This window comes from Dipodomys spectabilis, unplaced genomic scaffold (genome assembly GCF_019054845.1).
Source record: "Dipodomys spectabilis isolate Male_0828 unplaced genomic scaffold, ASM1905484v1 ptg000210l, whole genome shotgun sequence".
NCBI classification, from domain to species: Eukaryota; Metazoa; Chordata; class Mammalia; order Rodentia; family Heteromyidae; genus Dipodomys; species Dipodomys spectabilis.
In genome coordinates, this window is record NW_024870887.1 from 3,313,024 (window position 1) to 3,330,561 (window position 17,538).

The following is a 17,538-nucleotide window of genomic DNA, read 5'->3' on the forward strand; positions in this document are numbered from 1 at the left end:
TGTTTCCTCCCGTTCTAGGCCACAGGCCCCAGCTCCAAGTATTCCACTTGCCAGGTCTAGCCCCTAGCTCCAGTAGGCCAAATATGCTGAGATGCATAGTGATAAAGAACAAGATAGGCATACCTCAGGAAGAGGCAAAGTAAGAATGCCAGCCCAGCTTTGGGCACAAACATAAGCTACAGATTCTAATCAAGTAAGAATTGAAGCAAGGTGAGAGGAATGCACAACTATTAAGCTGAACTAGTCACAGGTGGCCAGAGATTGGTCTGGTTTGTCACTTCAGGATGATCAGGTGGGGCCTGATTGCCATGAGAAAGTCACGGCTGCCTTGCAGGGGGTCAGCATAGACCTTGGTCACGAGGTGTTATCCATCAGTTCTGACCTTCCTGGGTTTCAAGGTGGCTGCAAGGTGACTCCAGAGGCAATGGCTCAGAGCAAGGACTGAGATCAAAATGGAGACAGGGAAGACAAGCTTTTCCTCCTACTTTCTGTGACCCTCTTAGAGGGCCATATCTGCAGGCCCAAGTGAGGAATGAGTGCTTTTAGGCAAAGGTGAGTCTAAGTACCTGCTAGATGCCGGAAAAGGGTCGAAGCAGCCAAGATCCTGGAAGCCTCATGGCTTGAAGTATGCTAAAGTAAATGTGAGCACATTGTGTCACCTAGATCAGCCTTCAGGGACTGATGAGAGGGATGTGACTCGCTTAGGGTGGTAGAAATCTGAACTAGAATTCAGACCTCTTGACTTCTGATTCACTACTCACCAGAAACCACAGAGATAGGACCTCCAGAGTTCCTCTAGCTTTAGGCTATCCCTCTCAGAAGTCTCCTTACCATCCTGGATCTGACCAAGATGGAGTTGTAACTGTCTCTTCTTTGGCCTGCCCAAGAACCCTTCTCAGAGACCCTCACCATTATTCCATTGACTCTAGAGCACAAATCAAATAAACAACTTGTGTCTGGTCATTCCAAACTTGACCTCTAACCCCTACCAACCCCTACAGACCTTATCCTGTTTTTCTCCAAGTTCCTTGTCTACATTTATTTACTTTGATGGCTTTTTTTTTTTGGTCAGTTGTAGGACTTGAACTCAAGGCTTGAGCACTGTCCCTGAGCTTTTTGCTCAAGGCTAGTGCCTTAATTCTGGTGATTAATTGGGAATAAGAGTCTTATAGACTTTCCTGCCCAGGCTAGCTTTGAACTGCGATCCTCAGATCTCAGGCTTCTGAAGTAACTAGGATTACAGGCATGATCCACCAGCACCTGGCTTTGATGACTTTTAATTCCCCTGCCTAATATTAAAATAATTTCATGTAGTCTATACAAGGTTAAAGGAGTCATTTTCTGCATTATCCAACGTTCAACTTTAGGCCTAGACTATCTTGATCATAAAGTGAGTATGGTAGGTAGCACAATGCCTCTCCCAAAACAGCTGTCCATTCAGCTAGGTGCTAGTGACTCATGCCTGTGATCCTAGCTACTCAGGAGTGTGAGATCTGAGGATCATGGTTTGAAGCCAACCTTAGGCAGGCAAGTCTGTGAGGCTCTTATCTTCAGTTAACTACCAAAGGCCAGAAGTGAAGCTGTGGCTCAAGTGGTAGAATGCTAGCCTTAAACAAAAAAGGTAAAGGAAAGCACCCAGGCCCCGAGTTCAAGCCCCAATACCAGCACACACACAAAAATTATACATGTAGGGCTGGGAAGGTGTCTCAGCGGTAGAGTGCTTGCCTTGCATGCATGAGGCCCTGGGTTTGATTCCTCAGCACCACATAAGCAGTAAAAGCCAGAAGTGGTGCTGTAGCTCTAGTGGTAGAGTGCTAGCCTTGAGCTGAAGAACTGAGGGACAGCGCCCAGGCCCAGAGTTCAGGCCCCATGACCGGACCCAAAAAAAAAAAGATGTGAGCCAGACTCCTCTTGTTCGGAACTCTACGATAATAAATTTGTTTTGTTCTAAGCCTAATTAGCCTGTGATGATTTGTTACATAAGCAATAGAAAACTCATATAAAGATCAAATGATCTTACCCTTCTTTGTGCCCCCCTACACTGGACATCTACCTGACCTCTTAAATCAACATCTTCTGAGTCCCAAATTTCATGTGGGTACTTACCTAGGATTGCCTCAATAGCCAATGTTTAATTCTTCAAATAGCCAGAGCTTATGGATACAAAGTCACTTCTAATTTCTTTTATCCCCTACATGCCAAGTTATAATGGATAACTTTCCAGATTATTCCAGTAAGAACTAGAAAAGAGAAGTCCCTTCCTCATCCATCATGCATGTCTCCATTGGGGAGCAGCCCCTGCTTTGCCTCTATGGAAAGCCATTTCTGTTTCTCTTCCCCAAACAGGGCCTCTCTGTGATCATACGTGAGACACAGCAGAGATCAAACAAAGAGGGGGCTTATTCTTGCCCTCTTAGTAGAGCTGAACGAATGATCTGAGAAATTAATTATGTTCCTTGACCAAAATCATTCCATCTCAGTTCACTGAGGCAAAGCCAGTCTGGATGAAGGATGGTGAATATCCCCTGCCTAACTCATCCTTCCAACCAATTTTTGTTCATTTCCAAAAATGAGTAGTTCATGCCACCTTCCCAGTCGCTTCCCAGGGCCTGGTGGATGAAGTCCAGATTTGGAAGGCAAGGCCCTTGTATGGGTTCCGATTCCTTTCCAATTTCATCACCTCCAAAATCCCATAGCGTACTATCATACTACACCACTTTCAGTTCTCCACTTCTAGGGCTTTGCTTAAATTAATACGCCTATAGAATTCAAACGTTCTCTCACCCTAATCCTCAAGCAATGAAAATGTTCCCTTTCCTCGAAATTTAACTTAACTGTTGTCTCCTTCAGAAAGCCTTCCTTAACTTTCTATCTGAGGACTTTATTAGTCCCTTAGCTCTGCATTCTCTTAAGAATTTGCACTCCAGGGATGTGGACATCTGAGCAGTAACCTGGCTGCAGGGTCTCCACAGTCTGGGACTGACCACTTCCCTGCCACACCTGCAACTTGAGATGGACACTTAATGGCAGAAGCCAGCACCTGTTCTGTCACTGCCTGAAAGGGAAACCTGATCTGGCAATTCCAGACTTTTCTCTGCCTCTCATCAGAGAAATTCTGATCAGTGTTTTGGCCCTCTCCACTTCAGGCCCTCCCAAAGTCTGCCTGTTCCCTTCAATCCATACACTTTCGGGTTCTTTCTCAATAGATTAGATTTGTATTGCCCACTAAACCTAAAGTTTCATCATTAGCAACAGAATTGCTAGCACCTTTCTAGAAAGAAAGAACCATTTAAGCTTCAAACACTCTCCAGGTGAGAACTATTTACAGCCCATTCTTTTCGCACCGTTGGAAAAGCAACAAAAATGGAAACGGCTCCATCTCCAAGTCAGCCAGTAATGAGGACGGGTGCAGCAAGTACTGGGTCAAGGATTTTTGCAAGCTGCCCGCTTCCCCTCGTGGCTGTCCAGGCAGAGGTTGGGGCTTGGGCTGAGCCACTCAGCCCCAAGCCCCGAGCCACTCAGCCCCAAGCCCCGCAAGGAACGCGGTGGGAAGACTACAAGTCCCAGGTTGCCTCGCGGTGACCGGCAAAAGAACTACAAGTCCCAAGCAGCCTCACGGCGGCAGCTAGAAGACGTGGCATTGCGCTGCGCCCGCGCCGACCGGAAAAACGGGAGGTGGCCGGGCGGAGGGCTGGAGCCATGGCAGCCAAAGCGGCAGGTGGAGGGCGTTGGGAAGTGGTGAAGAAGAGCCGGCGGCCTAGGGCCGGCGGCGGTGGTCGAGGTGGCGGCGGGGACCGTCGGGCCCTCGGGGAGGCGAACGGAGTGTGGAAATACGACCTGACCCGTGAGTACCGGCCGCCGCCCACCTGGGCCTGCGGGGCGGGACGGGCGTGGCGAGCTGCTCGCGATCCCGGTGCTCGCCTCGCCCCTCGAGGGCCTGCGTCTGCCGGCAGATCCCCCGGCCACCTGGCAAATGGCGCACGGGGAGTGGCCGTCCTCTCCGCACACAAGGGTGGAGGGAGCCCCAGCGAGGCGGACTCCTGGTCCAGGGTCGCGTGTCGGAGTGGACTGGGATTCAGGCTCCAGCTGCACGCTACCCTCCCAGCTGTCCGGGCCCTCGCCGGTCCCCGGGCTGAGCGTCGGGCGGAGGCATGGCTTCTGGATGCTACACCATGCCTCTCAAGGAGCCCGCAGGCCGGGACGGGACGGACAGTAACCCAGCGAAAGAACACACTCAGCACCCACCAGGAGTTAGTCCCAGTTGGCATAGGTGCCCTCGGTGTCCCGAGGAGTGGAGAAAGTTTGCTACTTGTTGATTATAGAGTTGTCATGTGGGAATCAGGAGGAAATGGGGTGGAAATGGGATGGAAAGCCTGCCCTCCCAGACTAGTAGCCAGGCACCAAAGAAGCCAGGTTTCTGTATCAGTGCCTCTGCGGATTCCCATACACTCTGACATCTCTGATTTCAAAGAGAGAGGGAGAGTGGGGAAAACCCCACAAAACAACTTGTCCAGTCTGCAAGAGCCAGACTGTGGTGACTGAAAACAGCCACCAGGTGGCCACGGTGCTCCTGAGCAGCCCCCAAGCAAGAAGATGCCTTGACTTTTCTCCAGGCAGATGAATTATGTGCTGTTAGAGAAGGGGCCACTGTCCTTGCCAAGCTCTGGTGACTTCAGCTTTTCCTGTCACCCCCCTTTCTCTGTCTTCACCCCAGCTCCAATCCAGACCACCAGCACCCTTTACGAGCGAGGCTTTGAGAAAATCATGAAGCGGCAGAATAAGGAACAGGTTCCACCCCCTGCTGTGGAGCCTAAGAAACCAGCCAACAAGAAGCAGCCAAAGAAGGTGGCAACTCTGAACAACCAGAACCAGAAGCAGGGCCCCTTCCGAAGCCTGGAGGAGGCAATGAAAGCTGTGAGTGTTCCTAGACTCCAGGCATGGAAGGATCTGAAATTTGAGTACAGAGAAGGTGGGGGTGGGAAGTCAGGCAGGTGTGGGACCTGTGGGATTTTGAACACTCAGTTGAGTGGTTCAGAAAAAGATAGAAAGGCCAAGGGGAAAAGAATGCTTGCACTTCAGATAGAAAACAAATGGGAAGTTTATATGGAAACACAGATGAGTGAGAGGAAATTCTTGGAGACACCAGGAAGGGGACAGGAAAGCTGGCTGTGGTTCCCTTTCTCACTGAAGCAGTGATCTTTCACATCCCATCTTGTCCTCTGGCTTTTTCCCCCTTGAACATGTGAAAGGCCTACCAGGAAGTTGAGATTAGCCTACTCAGCTGCACTGCCCCATGCTTTCTCAAGATCTGGATGCAGCAGAACTGTGGCGTTCAACATACCTCGGCTTAAGAACAGAAACCTGTGGTCCTTCCCACCCCCTCCTTTCAGCCCCTTTCCCAACCTCCCTCGCCTCCCTTCCCCTCACTTATAACCCACCATTGAAGTATGTGTCCTTGGCAGCTAGATGTGGCAGCTCTGCAGAAGGAATTGGACAAGAGCCAGAGTGTGTTCACTGGGAACCCCTCCATATGGCTGAAGGACCTAGCCAGCTATCTCAACTACAAGCTCCAGGCCCCACGTAGCGAGCCCACCCTGAGCCAGCACACACATGGTTAGTCACCCAACCTCTCTGCTCAGACAGGATCAAGGAAATTCTGAATGGACTGTGCATTTTTAACAGCCCAGTGCCCCCCACCTGGTTTATGTGTGGCTATGTAAGTTGGCTGGGCCTTCTTGGGAGAGGGAGGATGTTAGACTCAGCACAGGGACCTCTGCTTCCACTCAGGAGGCAGTGTTCTGAAGCTACCAGGGTCCCAAGCACTTATATAGAGCCCAACGGGCACCAGATTATCCCTACAGCCTGGTGAGCCGGGAGCTGCGTGGGATCATCCGAGGGCTCCTGACGAAGGCGGCAGGGTCTCTGGAGCTCTTTTTTGACCACTGTTTGTTCACCATGCTGCAAGAGCTGGATAAGACACCAGGTGAGGGGGAGACCTGTGAGCCGTAACCACCTGGTAGCCTGTTCCTTTTCTTCTGTATCCAACAGAGAAATGTACTAATTTTCACAGTCTTTTTGAACAGGGAGGAGGTTAGAACTCCTTGAGCTTGAGTGCTAGGATGACAACTATGAGAACAAGGAGATCGCCACAAATGGCAAGTAAGTCTGAGAACATGTGTCTCTTCAGGGGAGTCACTACATGGATACCGCATCTGTATCCAGGCCATTCTGCAGGATAGGCCCAAGATTGCCACTGCAAACCTGGCCAAGGTGAGCCCTGGGTGGGGATGTCAGGGCCAGGACTGGGGAGTCTGGGCAGAATCTGTAGACCTGGCTCCTTTGTGTGACGGTGAAAGACCCTGCAGCACAGGAATAACACAAGCTGGCCAGCACTTATGTGTACCTGCTGGCAATATGCACGAGGCAGGTACTGCCATGACCCATACTTTATTGGTGGGATTGGAGAGAGACAGAGTGACTTTTTGGGGGTTGGTCAGCCAGTCCATGGCAGAAGCTGTGGGTGGGTGAGCTGTGCTCTGAAGCACTGCACTACACTGCCATAGCACACCATGTCACTCAGCGCTCCCTGCGCTCCCAGGTAACATCTCTCTTCCCATGGGGTAGGCTCTAGGGTATTTCTGATGCTATCTCAACCTGTCCTCCCCAACCAGTTCCTGGAATTGCTAAGATCCCACCAGAGCCGACCAGCCAAATGCCTGACCATCATGTGGGCCATGGGGCAAGCAGGTTTTTCCAGTCTCACCGAGGGACTGAAAGGTAACAGAGAAGTAGGGCCAGAAGAGCTGGTCACTTGGTGTTTCCTGTATATCAGCCTAAGGCTTCCTCTCTGACCTTTGTCTTGTCAGTGTGGCTGGGGATCATGCTGCCTGTGCTAGGAATCAAGTCTCTGTCTCCCTTTGCTATTGCGTACCTGGATCGGCTGTTCCTGTAAGTATGGGGAACAGTGAGGGAAGGCCCAGGGTTTCCATAGAAGGCTGTTTCAGCAAAATGGGATGTTATGAGCCTGGTCTCCCTCCATGGGCGCGAGCTTCTCTCGCCTCTGAGTGTGATGATGAGGAAGGAAAGAGAGCCATTAAGGCCTAAGGGATAGGGTAGCATTTATGCCCTTTTTCTTAATGTTGGCTTAGCTGGGATCATGATCTAAAACAAAAACAAAAAACCTTTTTTCCTATCCCACAGGATGCACCCCAATCTTACCAAGGGCTTTGGCGTGATTGGCCCCAAGGACCTCTTCCCACTTTTGGACTTTGCCTATATGCCCAACAACTCCTTAACGCCCAGGTAGGGCTGCTCTGGGGGACACGTGCGAGGAAAAGATCCCAGTGCAAGGTCAGGCCCAGGAATTTTATCCCCCTCCCTTCTGTTCCAGACACACTAGCTCTGAGAGTCACAACCTGGGAAGTTAAAGAATTGGAAGCTTGGGGCTGGGAAGATGGCTCAGTGGTAGAGCGTTTGCCTTGCATGCATGAGGCCCTGGGTTCGATTCCTCAGCACCACATAAGCAGGAAAAAAAAAGTCAGAAGTGGCGCTGTGGCTCAAGTGGTAGAGCGCTAGCCTTGAGCTGAAGAGCTGGAGGGACAGCGCCCAGGCCCAGAGTTCAGGCCCCACGACTGGACCAAAAAAAAAAAAGAATAGGAAGCTTAGCCAGGCACTGGTAGTTCACGCCTGTAATCCTTGCTACCGAGGAGGCTGAGATCTGAGGATCACAGTTCAAAGCCAGTCTGGGCAGAAAGTCTGTGCGACTATTATCTCCAGCTAACTACCAGAAAACCAGAAATGGAGCTGTGGTTCGAAGTGGTAGAATATTAGCCTTAAGCAGAAAAGCCTAGGAACAGTGCCTGGGCCCTGAGTTCAAGCCCATGACTGACTAAAAAGAGAAAAAGAAAAAAATGGGGAGGAAGTAGAGCTGTGGCTCAAGTGGTAGAATACTAGCTTTGAACCAAAGAGCTCAAGGGTAGCACCCAGGCCCTTAGTTCAATCCCCATGAACAACAAAAACAAAATTAAAAAAAAAAAAAAATGGGAAGCTTCAAGGGACTGGTGAACCCCTGAAATTGTATGGGCCCATCAGTGATTGGCATATGGTATTTTCTTAGGGAAAGGGTGTATGGCTTTCCACAGGTTTTCCAGAGTCTGAGTAAAAAGAATTCGAGCCCTCACAAGGCCCTCAGTGATAGCTCCTCTACCAGGGTATCAGGGTATAGTCTCCCACGCAGGCAAAACAGTCACATGGCACAGCTCACCAGGGCCTGGCCCTTCTTACCTCCCTAGCCTGCAGGAGCAGCTGTGTCAGCTCTACCCCCGACTGAAGGTGCTAGCATTTGGAGCAAAGCCGGAATCTACCCTGCACACCTACTTCCCTTCTTTCCTGTCCAGAGCCACCCCTAGCTGTCCCGCTGGGATGAAGAAAGAGGTAAAGAGTTGGTGGAGGCTTCTTTTCCTTGGCCAGATCAGCTGTGGTGGGCCCTGCTTGCTGGCCAGGGTCCTGCCTTTCTTGAAGCCCATTTCCCTGGCATTTCTGCAAGGTGCTCTTGCAGCCACCTTCCCTGCATCCTTGTGCTCTGGGTCTGGAAAGTCAGCGTATCAGGTGTGTGGGATCTCTGATGCTTTGTCATTTATGGATGCATGATCTTTGAGTCCTAGTCCGATGCCCCTTGACAGTCTCAAAACTGAGTCCTGACACTATTTCTGCACTCTCTGGGTGGGTGTGTTACATAATGACCTCTCAGCACTCTTCCTCTACCAACCTGAGCCCCCAGCACATTCCACTCTCTCTTCTGCCCCCCTGTGCAGCTCCTGAGCAGCCTGACCCAATGCCTGACTGTGGACCCCCTCAGCACCAGCGTCTGGAGGCAGCTGTACCCCAAGCACCTGTCACAGTCCAGGCATGTGGGGGTGGGGTTGCTTGCTTCTGACCCACATAGAAAAACTCCAGTTCATGTTTCCATCCTGAGACTGGCCTGTCCCTGTCCCTGTCCTGGAAGCAGAAGGGCAGCACTGGTCATTGTTCTAGAGGCTCATGCTTCAACTTAAGTGGGAACTTTGCCCTTGAGAGCTGCTTGGCAATTTGGGGCAGTGGGACCGGCTTCCAGCCTGCAAGAGTCTCATAAGCAGCAAGAAGGCCAGAGTGGGCTGCCTGACTAAAGGGCTATGCTTTCTTCACCCACAGCCTGCTGCTGGAGCACCTGCTCAGGACCTGGGAGCAGATCCCCAAGAAGGTAAGCGCCTGGGTGGATAGGAGGCTGAGCCTCTTCTGGTGTCTGGGTTCCCTTTTGCCACTGCCCTCCCTTTGCTGTGTCCCTGGCATGGAACATGAAATAGGGTAGAAGCAGGAGTCTCTCCCAGGCCAGATTTCCTATTCACAACCTAACTTGTGCTATACTATAGGTGCGGAAGTCTTTGCAAGAAACCATTCAGTCCTTCAAGCTGACCAACCAGGAGCTGCTAAATAAGGGCAACCCGCATGCCGTCACCTGTGAAGCAGCCTGCAAGGTGCAGCATGTCTTGGCACACCCCAGGTTGGGTCTGGCTCACATCTCTACCTGTCTGGAACCCCCATTACCTCATGTCTGATGTGTGGGCCTGACTCTCGTCCTAAAGGCCTGGCTTGGGGTCTGAAGCAGGAAGCAAGGACCAGCCCCTCTCCCCGCTAACCACTGTTTCCTCCCCCTGTCCTCCCAGGGCTTGTTACAGCAGGCACGGGGCCCTCAGCCACCCTGGACCCGGCTACTCCTGCTGCTGCTGGTCTTTGCTGTAGGTTTGCTGTGCCATGACTTGTGGTCACACAGGTCTTTCCAGGGTAAGCAGTGACTGGAAGAGCACACAGTGGCGGCCCACACAGCTAGACGTGGCACCCGCACTCACTGCCCTGCAAAGCTCCCAACACTTCAGGGGAAAAAACTTTGATGGATTTTTCTATCTGTAGACATAACATTTCCATCACTTTGGCTGGTACCGTGCGCCATGGAAGTGGTAACACATTTATGCGCCTGGCTCTGCTCACATGACCTAGGAGGCTAAGATCTGAAGTTCCTGGTTTGAAGCCAGCCCAGGCAGACAAATCCAAAAGAGTCTCATCTCCAGTTAACCAGAAGAAAGCCAAAAGTGGAGATGTGGCTCAAGTGGCAGAGCACCAGCCTTCGGTGAAAAAGCCGAGGGAGAATATGAGGCCCTGACCTCAAGCCCCAATCTGTAGCATGTGTGCATGTGCACACATGTGCTCACACACACACACAGTTGGTTGCATATTTATAACATCATCTGAGTGGGTGTTATGTCCTTTAAACTCCAGAGGAAATTGAAGATTTAAGATAGCTTACTATTAGAGCTAGTAAATGGAAGAGCAGACTTTCAGACCTGAGGCTTTCTAAGTCCTATGGTTTGGGCCCAATTTGCTGTCCTGTTCCTCCTGACTACCTGGCACAGCCCTGCAGGCCTGTGTGCCGTCCTCTGAGCCTGTTCCAGTCAGCCTGGAGCTGGCCCTGCAACCTGAGAACTCAATGGTGTCTCCTCAAGTCCCTGCCCCCCCTCCTCCCAGCTCACCAGAGCTTCTTTACTCAGCCTCCCTCACCGGTCAGTTGCTTCAGTCGTCTGGTGTCGTGCCTGCTGGCCAGCAAGTGTGTACCAAACTCTACTCCTACAGCCTACACGGCTACAGGTGAGCTGCTCCCAGGTAGAGAAGGAGAGCCAGGGTGTGAAAGAGAGGGCTTGGGGCTCAGGGTGGGGCTGGTGGACAAGGTGGATGTAGATATCAGGAGGTACTTGTGGTTTTCTTTTCCCTTCCTGTTCCCTTCCCTGGCTATGCTTTGAGAGCCAAGCTAGCCAGAGGAAACTTAGAGCTTGCCCTTCTTCCCTCCACCTCTTCCAACAGCTGGCTAGAGGAGACATTGCCGGCCTGCAGCTCCTACCTGCTTACCATGCTTCAGCCCAGCTTGCAGCTAGCCTGGGCTCACACCAATGCCACACTCAGCTTCCTTTCTGCCCATTGTGCCTCTCACCTTTCCTGGTTTGGTGACAGTTTCACTGGTCTCTCCCAGAGGGTAAGCTGGACAGGGTGCCAGTCCTACAAGAGGCAGAGTTCTTGGGAAGGGGCAGTGGTAGGGAGCTGGGGAGAGTTGTTCAGGACCTAGGTTGGCTGCATTGGGTGCTCTGACCAGCCATGCCTTGTGGTCCAGCTCCCTGATGTCCTGTACCAGCTGTACCAGTCTCTGAGGGAGCTGATACTATTCCTCTACCAGAGCGTGCTACTGCCAGTGTGGCATCTACTGCTATCAGCCCTTGCCCAGGCCCAGGAGCACTGCCACAAGGCGTGCAGGTAGGACCTTTACTTGGGGCCCTGCAGCCCCGCCACCCCATGGCCCCACTCCCAGCCCCCAGGGATTAGGCAGCCCTGTTGAGTCTGTCACCTTTCCCCACCCTTGTTCACTCTCGGATACTCCGGGATGAAGGTTGTGGGTCAGCATTGTAGTCCTGTGAGTTGATGCAGCCACACACACATTTCCTGACTTCAAAATGTTCTCCTTCTCTCCCAGAGGTGAGGTGACCTGGGACTGTGTGAAGACACAGCTTGGTGAGGCTGCCCGCTGGACCTGGCTCTTCCTACAGGACATCACAGGGGCTTTCCTGGACTGGGCACTCACCATGATATCCCAACAATAAGCCCTGTCTCCCTGGCCACTAGTTTCCTTCCTGGGCAGGCCATCTGAGGCTACTGCAGCACAGAGGGTGGCGCTCTTCATTGGTGCCCGCGTTCCATCTCCTAGGCAAGAGGCCCGCTTCCTCTGCCCCAGTTGTCTCTCAGGGGGCCAGGCCACGGGTCTGCAGCCCCTTGCCCTCAGGACCACTGGACACCTAGGGACCTGGCTGCACAGTTCTCAGCCTCCTTTGGGCTGGCAGCCTCTCAGCTGCTCTCTTGGCCTTCCTTTCCACTTCCATCTAAATCCTAATGCTCCAACAGCTCATCTCCAAAGATGGGGCTCCTGGTGAGTTCAGCGGCCTCCTCTTGGTCACAACATTAGTTTTTACAGTGACAAAGGGCAAAGACCTCAGGATTCTGTACCACCATGGGCAGCAGCAGCTACACCTCTTCCCAGCTACCTTGGTGGACATGGGGGAATGCCTGTCACCTCAGACCGCCCAGAATAAGCCCTCTGAGGCCCCTCACCGTCTCCTCCAGTTGTGTCCTCCTTCCTCAGCCCTGCCCCCCCTCAGTGCTGAGGACTCTGCCTTGGCTTAGCATCTCCACTGCCCAGCCCACTCTCAGCTGGGAGCCAGAGAACCTTCCATCAGCCTGCTGAGAAGGGAGTCAGCATATGGCTCCCAGGGGTGCCTACCAGGTGGAATAAAGGACACATTGGATTTCTAGCTTTCCTGTCCACATCCACGTACAGATTTCCCAAATATATGGGGCAGAACAACAAAGTAGCCAGCCTCTGCCTGGGGTCTTGTGGCTACCGGCTATATCGATGTCAGGGAAAGCCCGCATCCATCATTCAAAACTTGCTCCACTCCTTTTATCGTCTGACTTGTCATGGTGATTCCTGTCCCATAATTTGCTTCCATAGCCTGCGTGTTTATGACTAGAAATGTGAGGTGTGGGAGTGGCGGGGGTCTTCTAGTCCTGTGCTTGCCAAGACCTTCATTGATTGATTTTGTAAGGCAGTGGGTGAAAGATTTAAAACTCCAAAGACAGGACAGGATTTGGTTCCAAACAAACCGAAGCTGCTATTTCAGTTCCCCCGCAACACACACACCAGTTTCCGCAAATGGTCCCCTAAGAAATTCCCGGCTTCGGGGCTGGGAAGGTGGCTCAGTGGTAGAGCACTTGCCTTGCATGCCTGAGGCCCTGGGCTCGATTCCTCAGCACCACATAAGCAAAAGGAAAAAAGCTGGAAGTGGTGCTGTGGCTCAAGTGGTGGAGCGCTAGCCTTGAGCTGAAGAGCTGAGGGACAGCGCCCAGGCCCAGAGTTCAGGCCCCACGACCGGACCCAAAAAAAAAAAACAACAAATTCCCAGCTTCTCCAGGCAGCAAGAGAGTATAAAATAGCATATGTAAAAACATCTCAACCCAAGGGAAGTTGTGACCACTACAGCATCTCACAATGTATCTCTCAGAAGTAAACCACTTACATTCTGCAGACCCTTGCTCATCTAGTGGCAGGTAACTGATTATTTTCTTCCCCAGAAGAGGAATCCTGCATGGCAAAGAAAGAGTCAAAGTGTCCCAGGACATGGTTCATTTCTTCTGTTAACTATCAGGCAAAAGAGTTCAACTCTTCCCTAAGAGTATTGAATTGGTGAGTCTAGGTGGGAAGCAGCGTGGGACAGGTAGGGCATTTGTCCCAAGAAAAGTCCACAGCAGCAAGGCTGAATTCTTTGGTCCAACAACTGGGAATACCACAGGCTCCTAACCGGAAGTGGATCTGATCTGATCTTGTGTAATTTCCAACACTAGAGTACTTGTGGATAATACTTCCCTTCAGCTTAGGCTCATTGGGATCTCCACAACCTCTCGAGGTAATAAGTTTACCTTAATTGGCTTTTTGAGATAGCATCTCCCAGTGTATCCCAGGCTGGTCTCAAGCCTCAGACTCACCTAGTGCTGGGACTATAGCATTATCACACCAGGCTCAATAGTTTTGTTGGGTTTTTTTTTTTTTTTTGACCTAATATTGAGATTGTCCACAATTTTTCCTGTCAGTAGTCCAGCACTGCACCTGCTCTCCATTAAAGCAAAACCAGACATCCAGACGTTGCATTTTTACATAACTGTCAACAAGTGGAGAATCCAAGCTGAGCTAGTAAATTAAACCAATATGAGCCCCCTGAGTATTCCAGGGTGTGGGATGAGTCTGGCCGTGCTACTGAGAATAGAAGGAAGCTGTCACCTCAGACATCTGGAAGCTGTAACTGCTGCTCATACACAGCTGAAGTTCCACACATAAGTTTCGGATGACAGAAGGGCTGATTGAGTATGGGTGCTTATCACAATTCTCATGAAAAGCTGAAAATAGGCTTTTTCCCTGTGTCAGTACTGGGTACAAGAGCTTAACTGGCCTGGCACACTCTCTTAGCTTTTATGCTTAAGACTGGCACTCAACCACTTGAGCCACACCTCCAGTCCAGTTTTTTAGTGGTTCCTAGAGTCACAAATTCGCCTGTCCAGGCTGGCTTCAAACCTGGGTCTTCTGATCTCAGCCTACTGAGTAGCTAGGATTGCAAGTGTGAGCTACTGCCCAGCTTAATAACTCAGTATTGTTATTAAAGTGATGTGCAGAGAGGTCCTTTCTAACCTATATTTCCACATGTCAAAGCAAGCCTCCATTTCCTTCACATCTTTGTGTCCCCACTGTTGGTATCAGAGCAGGGCAGTCTGATGGTACTTGGTGTATAACAGTATTGCAGGACTTAGCCCTGTGGCATTGCTATCCATGCTCAAAATGCCACCACCCTTAAATACACTGTTTTTATGGCCATAGGCCTGTCCACTCTACCCTATTACAGAAGGTCCAGTTAGCAATGATACGTTTGTGTGGTCAGGTAACACCTGAGCATCTTAATGTCTAACCACCCAAAAGAGTTGGGATTTACGTGGGTGCTTAAAATGATCTATAAAGTTTAGAGTTTCTGTTCCTACAGGGACACAGGGCCTTGCATTTTTCCTGTGTGGTATTCCGCTTTCACTGGCCATTCTCATTGCCTTACATTTGAAGCATAAGGAATGGAATCTGAAGAGAGGTTCCACCATTCAGGGCATAAGTAGATATTAATAGAACATTGAATATCCTGTGTAAGTAAAAAGGCATTTGCTTCCAATGTGTTCTTGGAGGAACATGAGTCTCATTCTTTTACTATGTTAGCACATCAGTTATTACTTTTTAATAGGCTTACTTTTTATTTTATTTATTTTTATTTTTTTAAATTTTTTTTTTGGGTCCGGTCGTGGGCCTGCACTCTGGACCTGGGCGGTGTCCCTCAGCTCTTCAGCTCAAGGCTAGCACTCTACCACTTTAGCCACAATGCCACTTCTGGCTTTTTTTCTTCTTATGTGGTGCTGAGGAATCGAACCCAGGGCCTCAGGCATGCAAGGCAAGCACTCTACCACTGAGCCACCTTCCTAGCCCCTAGGCTTTTTAGAGCAGTTGCAGGTTCAAGTCAAAATAGAGCAAAAGTAGGAGCTTCCACGTATTCTACACACACACACAAAACCTCTCCATCAACATCCTTTATTGTGGGACGTGCATGAATTTAGCAAGCTTACAGTAACTCAGTTACTACCTAGCATCCATACTTATCAAAGGCTTGCTATTCGTTTCACATACGACAGATCAGGAGCTGCCTAGTGACATGCACCCATCACTCAACAGAAGGGTTTCTCTGTCCTAGATTCCCTCCTGCCCCTACTGCCAGTGCCATGGGCAGCTACTAGTCTTTTTGCTGTTTCTGGACTTCTGTCTTTCCCACAGTGCCCTGGCATTGATCACTTTTTTAAAATTTTGTTTGTGCATGTGTTTGCACCCACATGTGTGCTGGTTCTGGGATTTGAATTCAGGGCCTGGGTGCTGACCCTGAGCTTTCTTGCTCAAGGCTGGAGCTCTACTACTTGAATCACAGCTCCACCCCCTGACTTTCTGGTGGTTAATTGGAGATGGGGGGTCTTGCGAACTTGCTCGTTCAGGCTGGCTTCAAACTGCCATCCTTGGATCTCAGCCTCCTGAATAGCTAGGATGACAAGTATGAGCCGCTAACACACAGCTACACCATGTATTTTGAGGTGCATCTTTTCAACCACAGAATAGGTTCTAAACATGAGAGCTGAGAGAAGTTCAGATGAGGTGAAATTAGAACAGAATTCAGAAGCCATATTGGAATTGGAAAGCATAACTGAAAAAAAATTTTTTTTGCCAGTCCTGCGGCTTGAATTCAGGGCCTGGGCTCTGTCCCTAAGCCTCTCTGTGCTTAAGGCTAGCACTCTACCGCTTGAGCCACAGCATCACTTCTGGCTTTTCTGTTTATATGGTACTGATGAATCAAACCCAGGAACCCAGGGCTTCATACATGCTAGGCCAGCACTCTACCACTAAACCACATTTCCAGCCCTGAAGGTTTTTTTTTTTTTCTTTTTTCTTTCTGTTGGTTGTGGGGCTTCAGATCTGGGCCTGGGCGCTGTCTCTCAGCTCTTCAGCTAAAGGCTAATGCTCTACCACTTGAGCCACAGTGCCACTTCCAGTTTTTCTGGAGGTATATTGGAGACAGGAGTTTCACTTTCCTGCCCGGGCTAGCTTTGAACCAGGATCCTCAGATCTCAGCCTCCTGAAAAGCTAGGATTACCGGTGTGAGCCACTGGCACCTGGCTCTTGAAAATTTCTTAAGTGATCATTTTCCATCTTCATGTTAGACCACATACTTCATGCTTTCTGGAATCACGTTAGACCACATAGTCCTGCTTGCCAGGCAGGCCACAGCCACTTCTCTTGGTGCTCTGTTATCTGCCCACTGTGGGGGACCTGGTGGCATGAGGGTCTTTACCCAGAGACACAATGCGCTTGTGCGAGGATCTGTCAGAGCTAAAATGGAGTCAAAATTTTGACATAGGAATATTTTTTTGGGTCCAGTCGTGGGACCTGAACTCTGGGCCTGGGTGCTGTCCTTCAGCTCTTCAGCTCAAGGCTAGCACTCTACCACTTGAGCCACAGCGCCACTTCTGTTTTTTTTCTTTTTGCTTATGTGGTGCTGAGGAATCAAACCCAGGGCCTCATGCATACAAGGCAAGCACTCTACCACTGAGCCACCTTCCCAGTCCAACATAGGAATATTTTTGAAGGAAACCAATGTGGTTTACTCTTGGCCATGGGGGCACTAGGAGTGAAGCTATGGGAGAAAAGTTTTGTCTCCACATTTGGTGAGAAGAGCCCCTAGAAGCTTCTGGCTAGAGAGACCCTCACTGACCATCACTGAAGCTGATGGTTCTGAAGTGCCTGGGGGGTGTAGCTGGGTGGGTCTGCTGTCTCCGCAGCCTCCTGGGGCAGTCTAATCTACCGGCTCACACAGTGTGCTCCAGGACTCTCCAGAGCCTGAAGACCTATTGGGGACTTCTGAGAATTCAGAATTGTTTCGTAATAATTCTGAGATGTCATTTGCTTTTGTTACTGGGTTGACATGGACACCACTTAGAAATCTAGCATAAAAGGAAGTAGAACTGCTAGTTCCTGAGCATGGTCAAGCACTGGTATTCAAGTCCACACCAGCTATGTTGTCACTGTATTCTTCCTGTTATGTCTCCACCAGAGGTGGTTAGCTGGAAAGGGTATCAAAATACTGTTTTCCTTTCCAACTACTTATCTGTGTGAAACCAGACTTTCTTCTTAATCCTCAACTAATGAAATCAATAACAGATTCAAGGGGGCTGGGAAGGTGGCTCAATGGTAGAGTGCTTGCCTTGCATGCATGAGGTCCTGGGTTTGATTCCTCAGCACCACATAAGCAGAAAGAGCCAGAAGTGGCACTGTGGCCCAAGTGA

The 17,538-nt window shown here is 50.4% G+C and overlaps 1 protein-coding gene across 1 annotated transcript; it reads left to right on the top strand.

Moving 5' to 3' along the window:
* The first annotated feature begins 3,652 nt into the window (after positions 1-3,652).
* Tmem214 (transmembrane protein 214) lies at positions 3,653-12,383 on the top strand. Its single transcript, XM_042696765.1, has 17 exons — positions 3,653-3,844; positions 4,715-4,914; positions 5,463-5,613; positions 5,849-5,983; positions 6,188-6,270; positions 6,672-6,777; positions 6,867-6,948; positions 7,201-7,302; positions 8,292-8,433; positions 8,814-8,905; positions 9,190-9,238; positions 9,408-9,512; positions 9,702-9,819; positions 10,581-10,677; positions 10,891-11,059; positions 11,195-11,334; positions 11,552-12,383. The coding sequence occupies exons 1-17, from the start codon at positions 3,700-3,702 to the stop codon at positions 11,676-11,678; spliced, it is 2,043 nt and encodes a 680-aa protein (XP_042552699.1). The 5' UTR covers positions 3,653-3,699; the 3' UTR covers positions 11,679-12,383.
* The last annotated feature ends 5,155 nt before the right edge of the window (positions 12,384-17,538 follow it).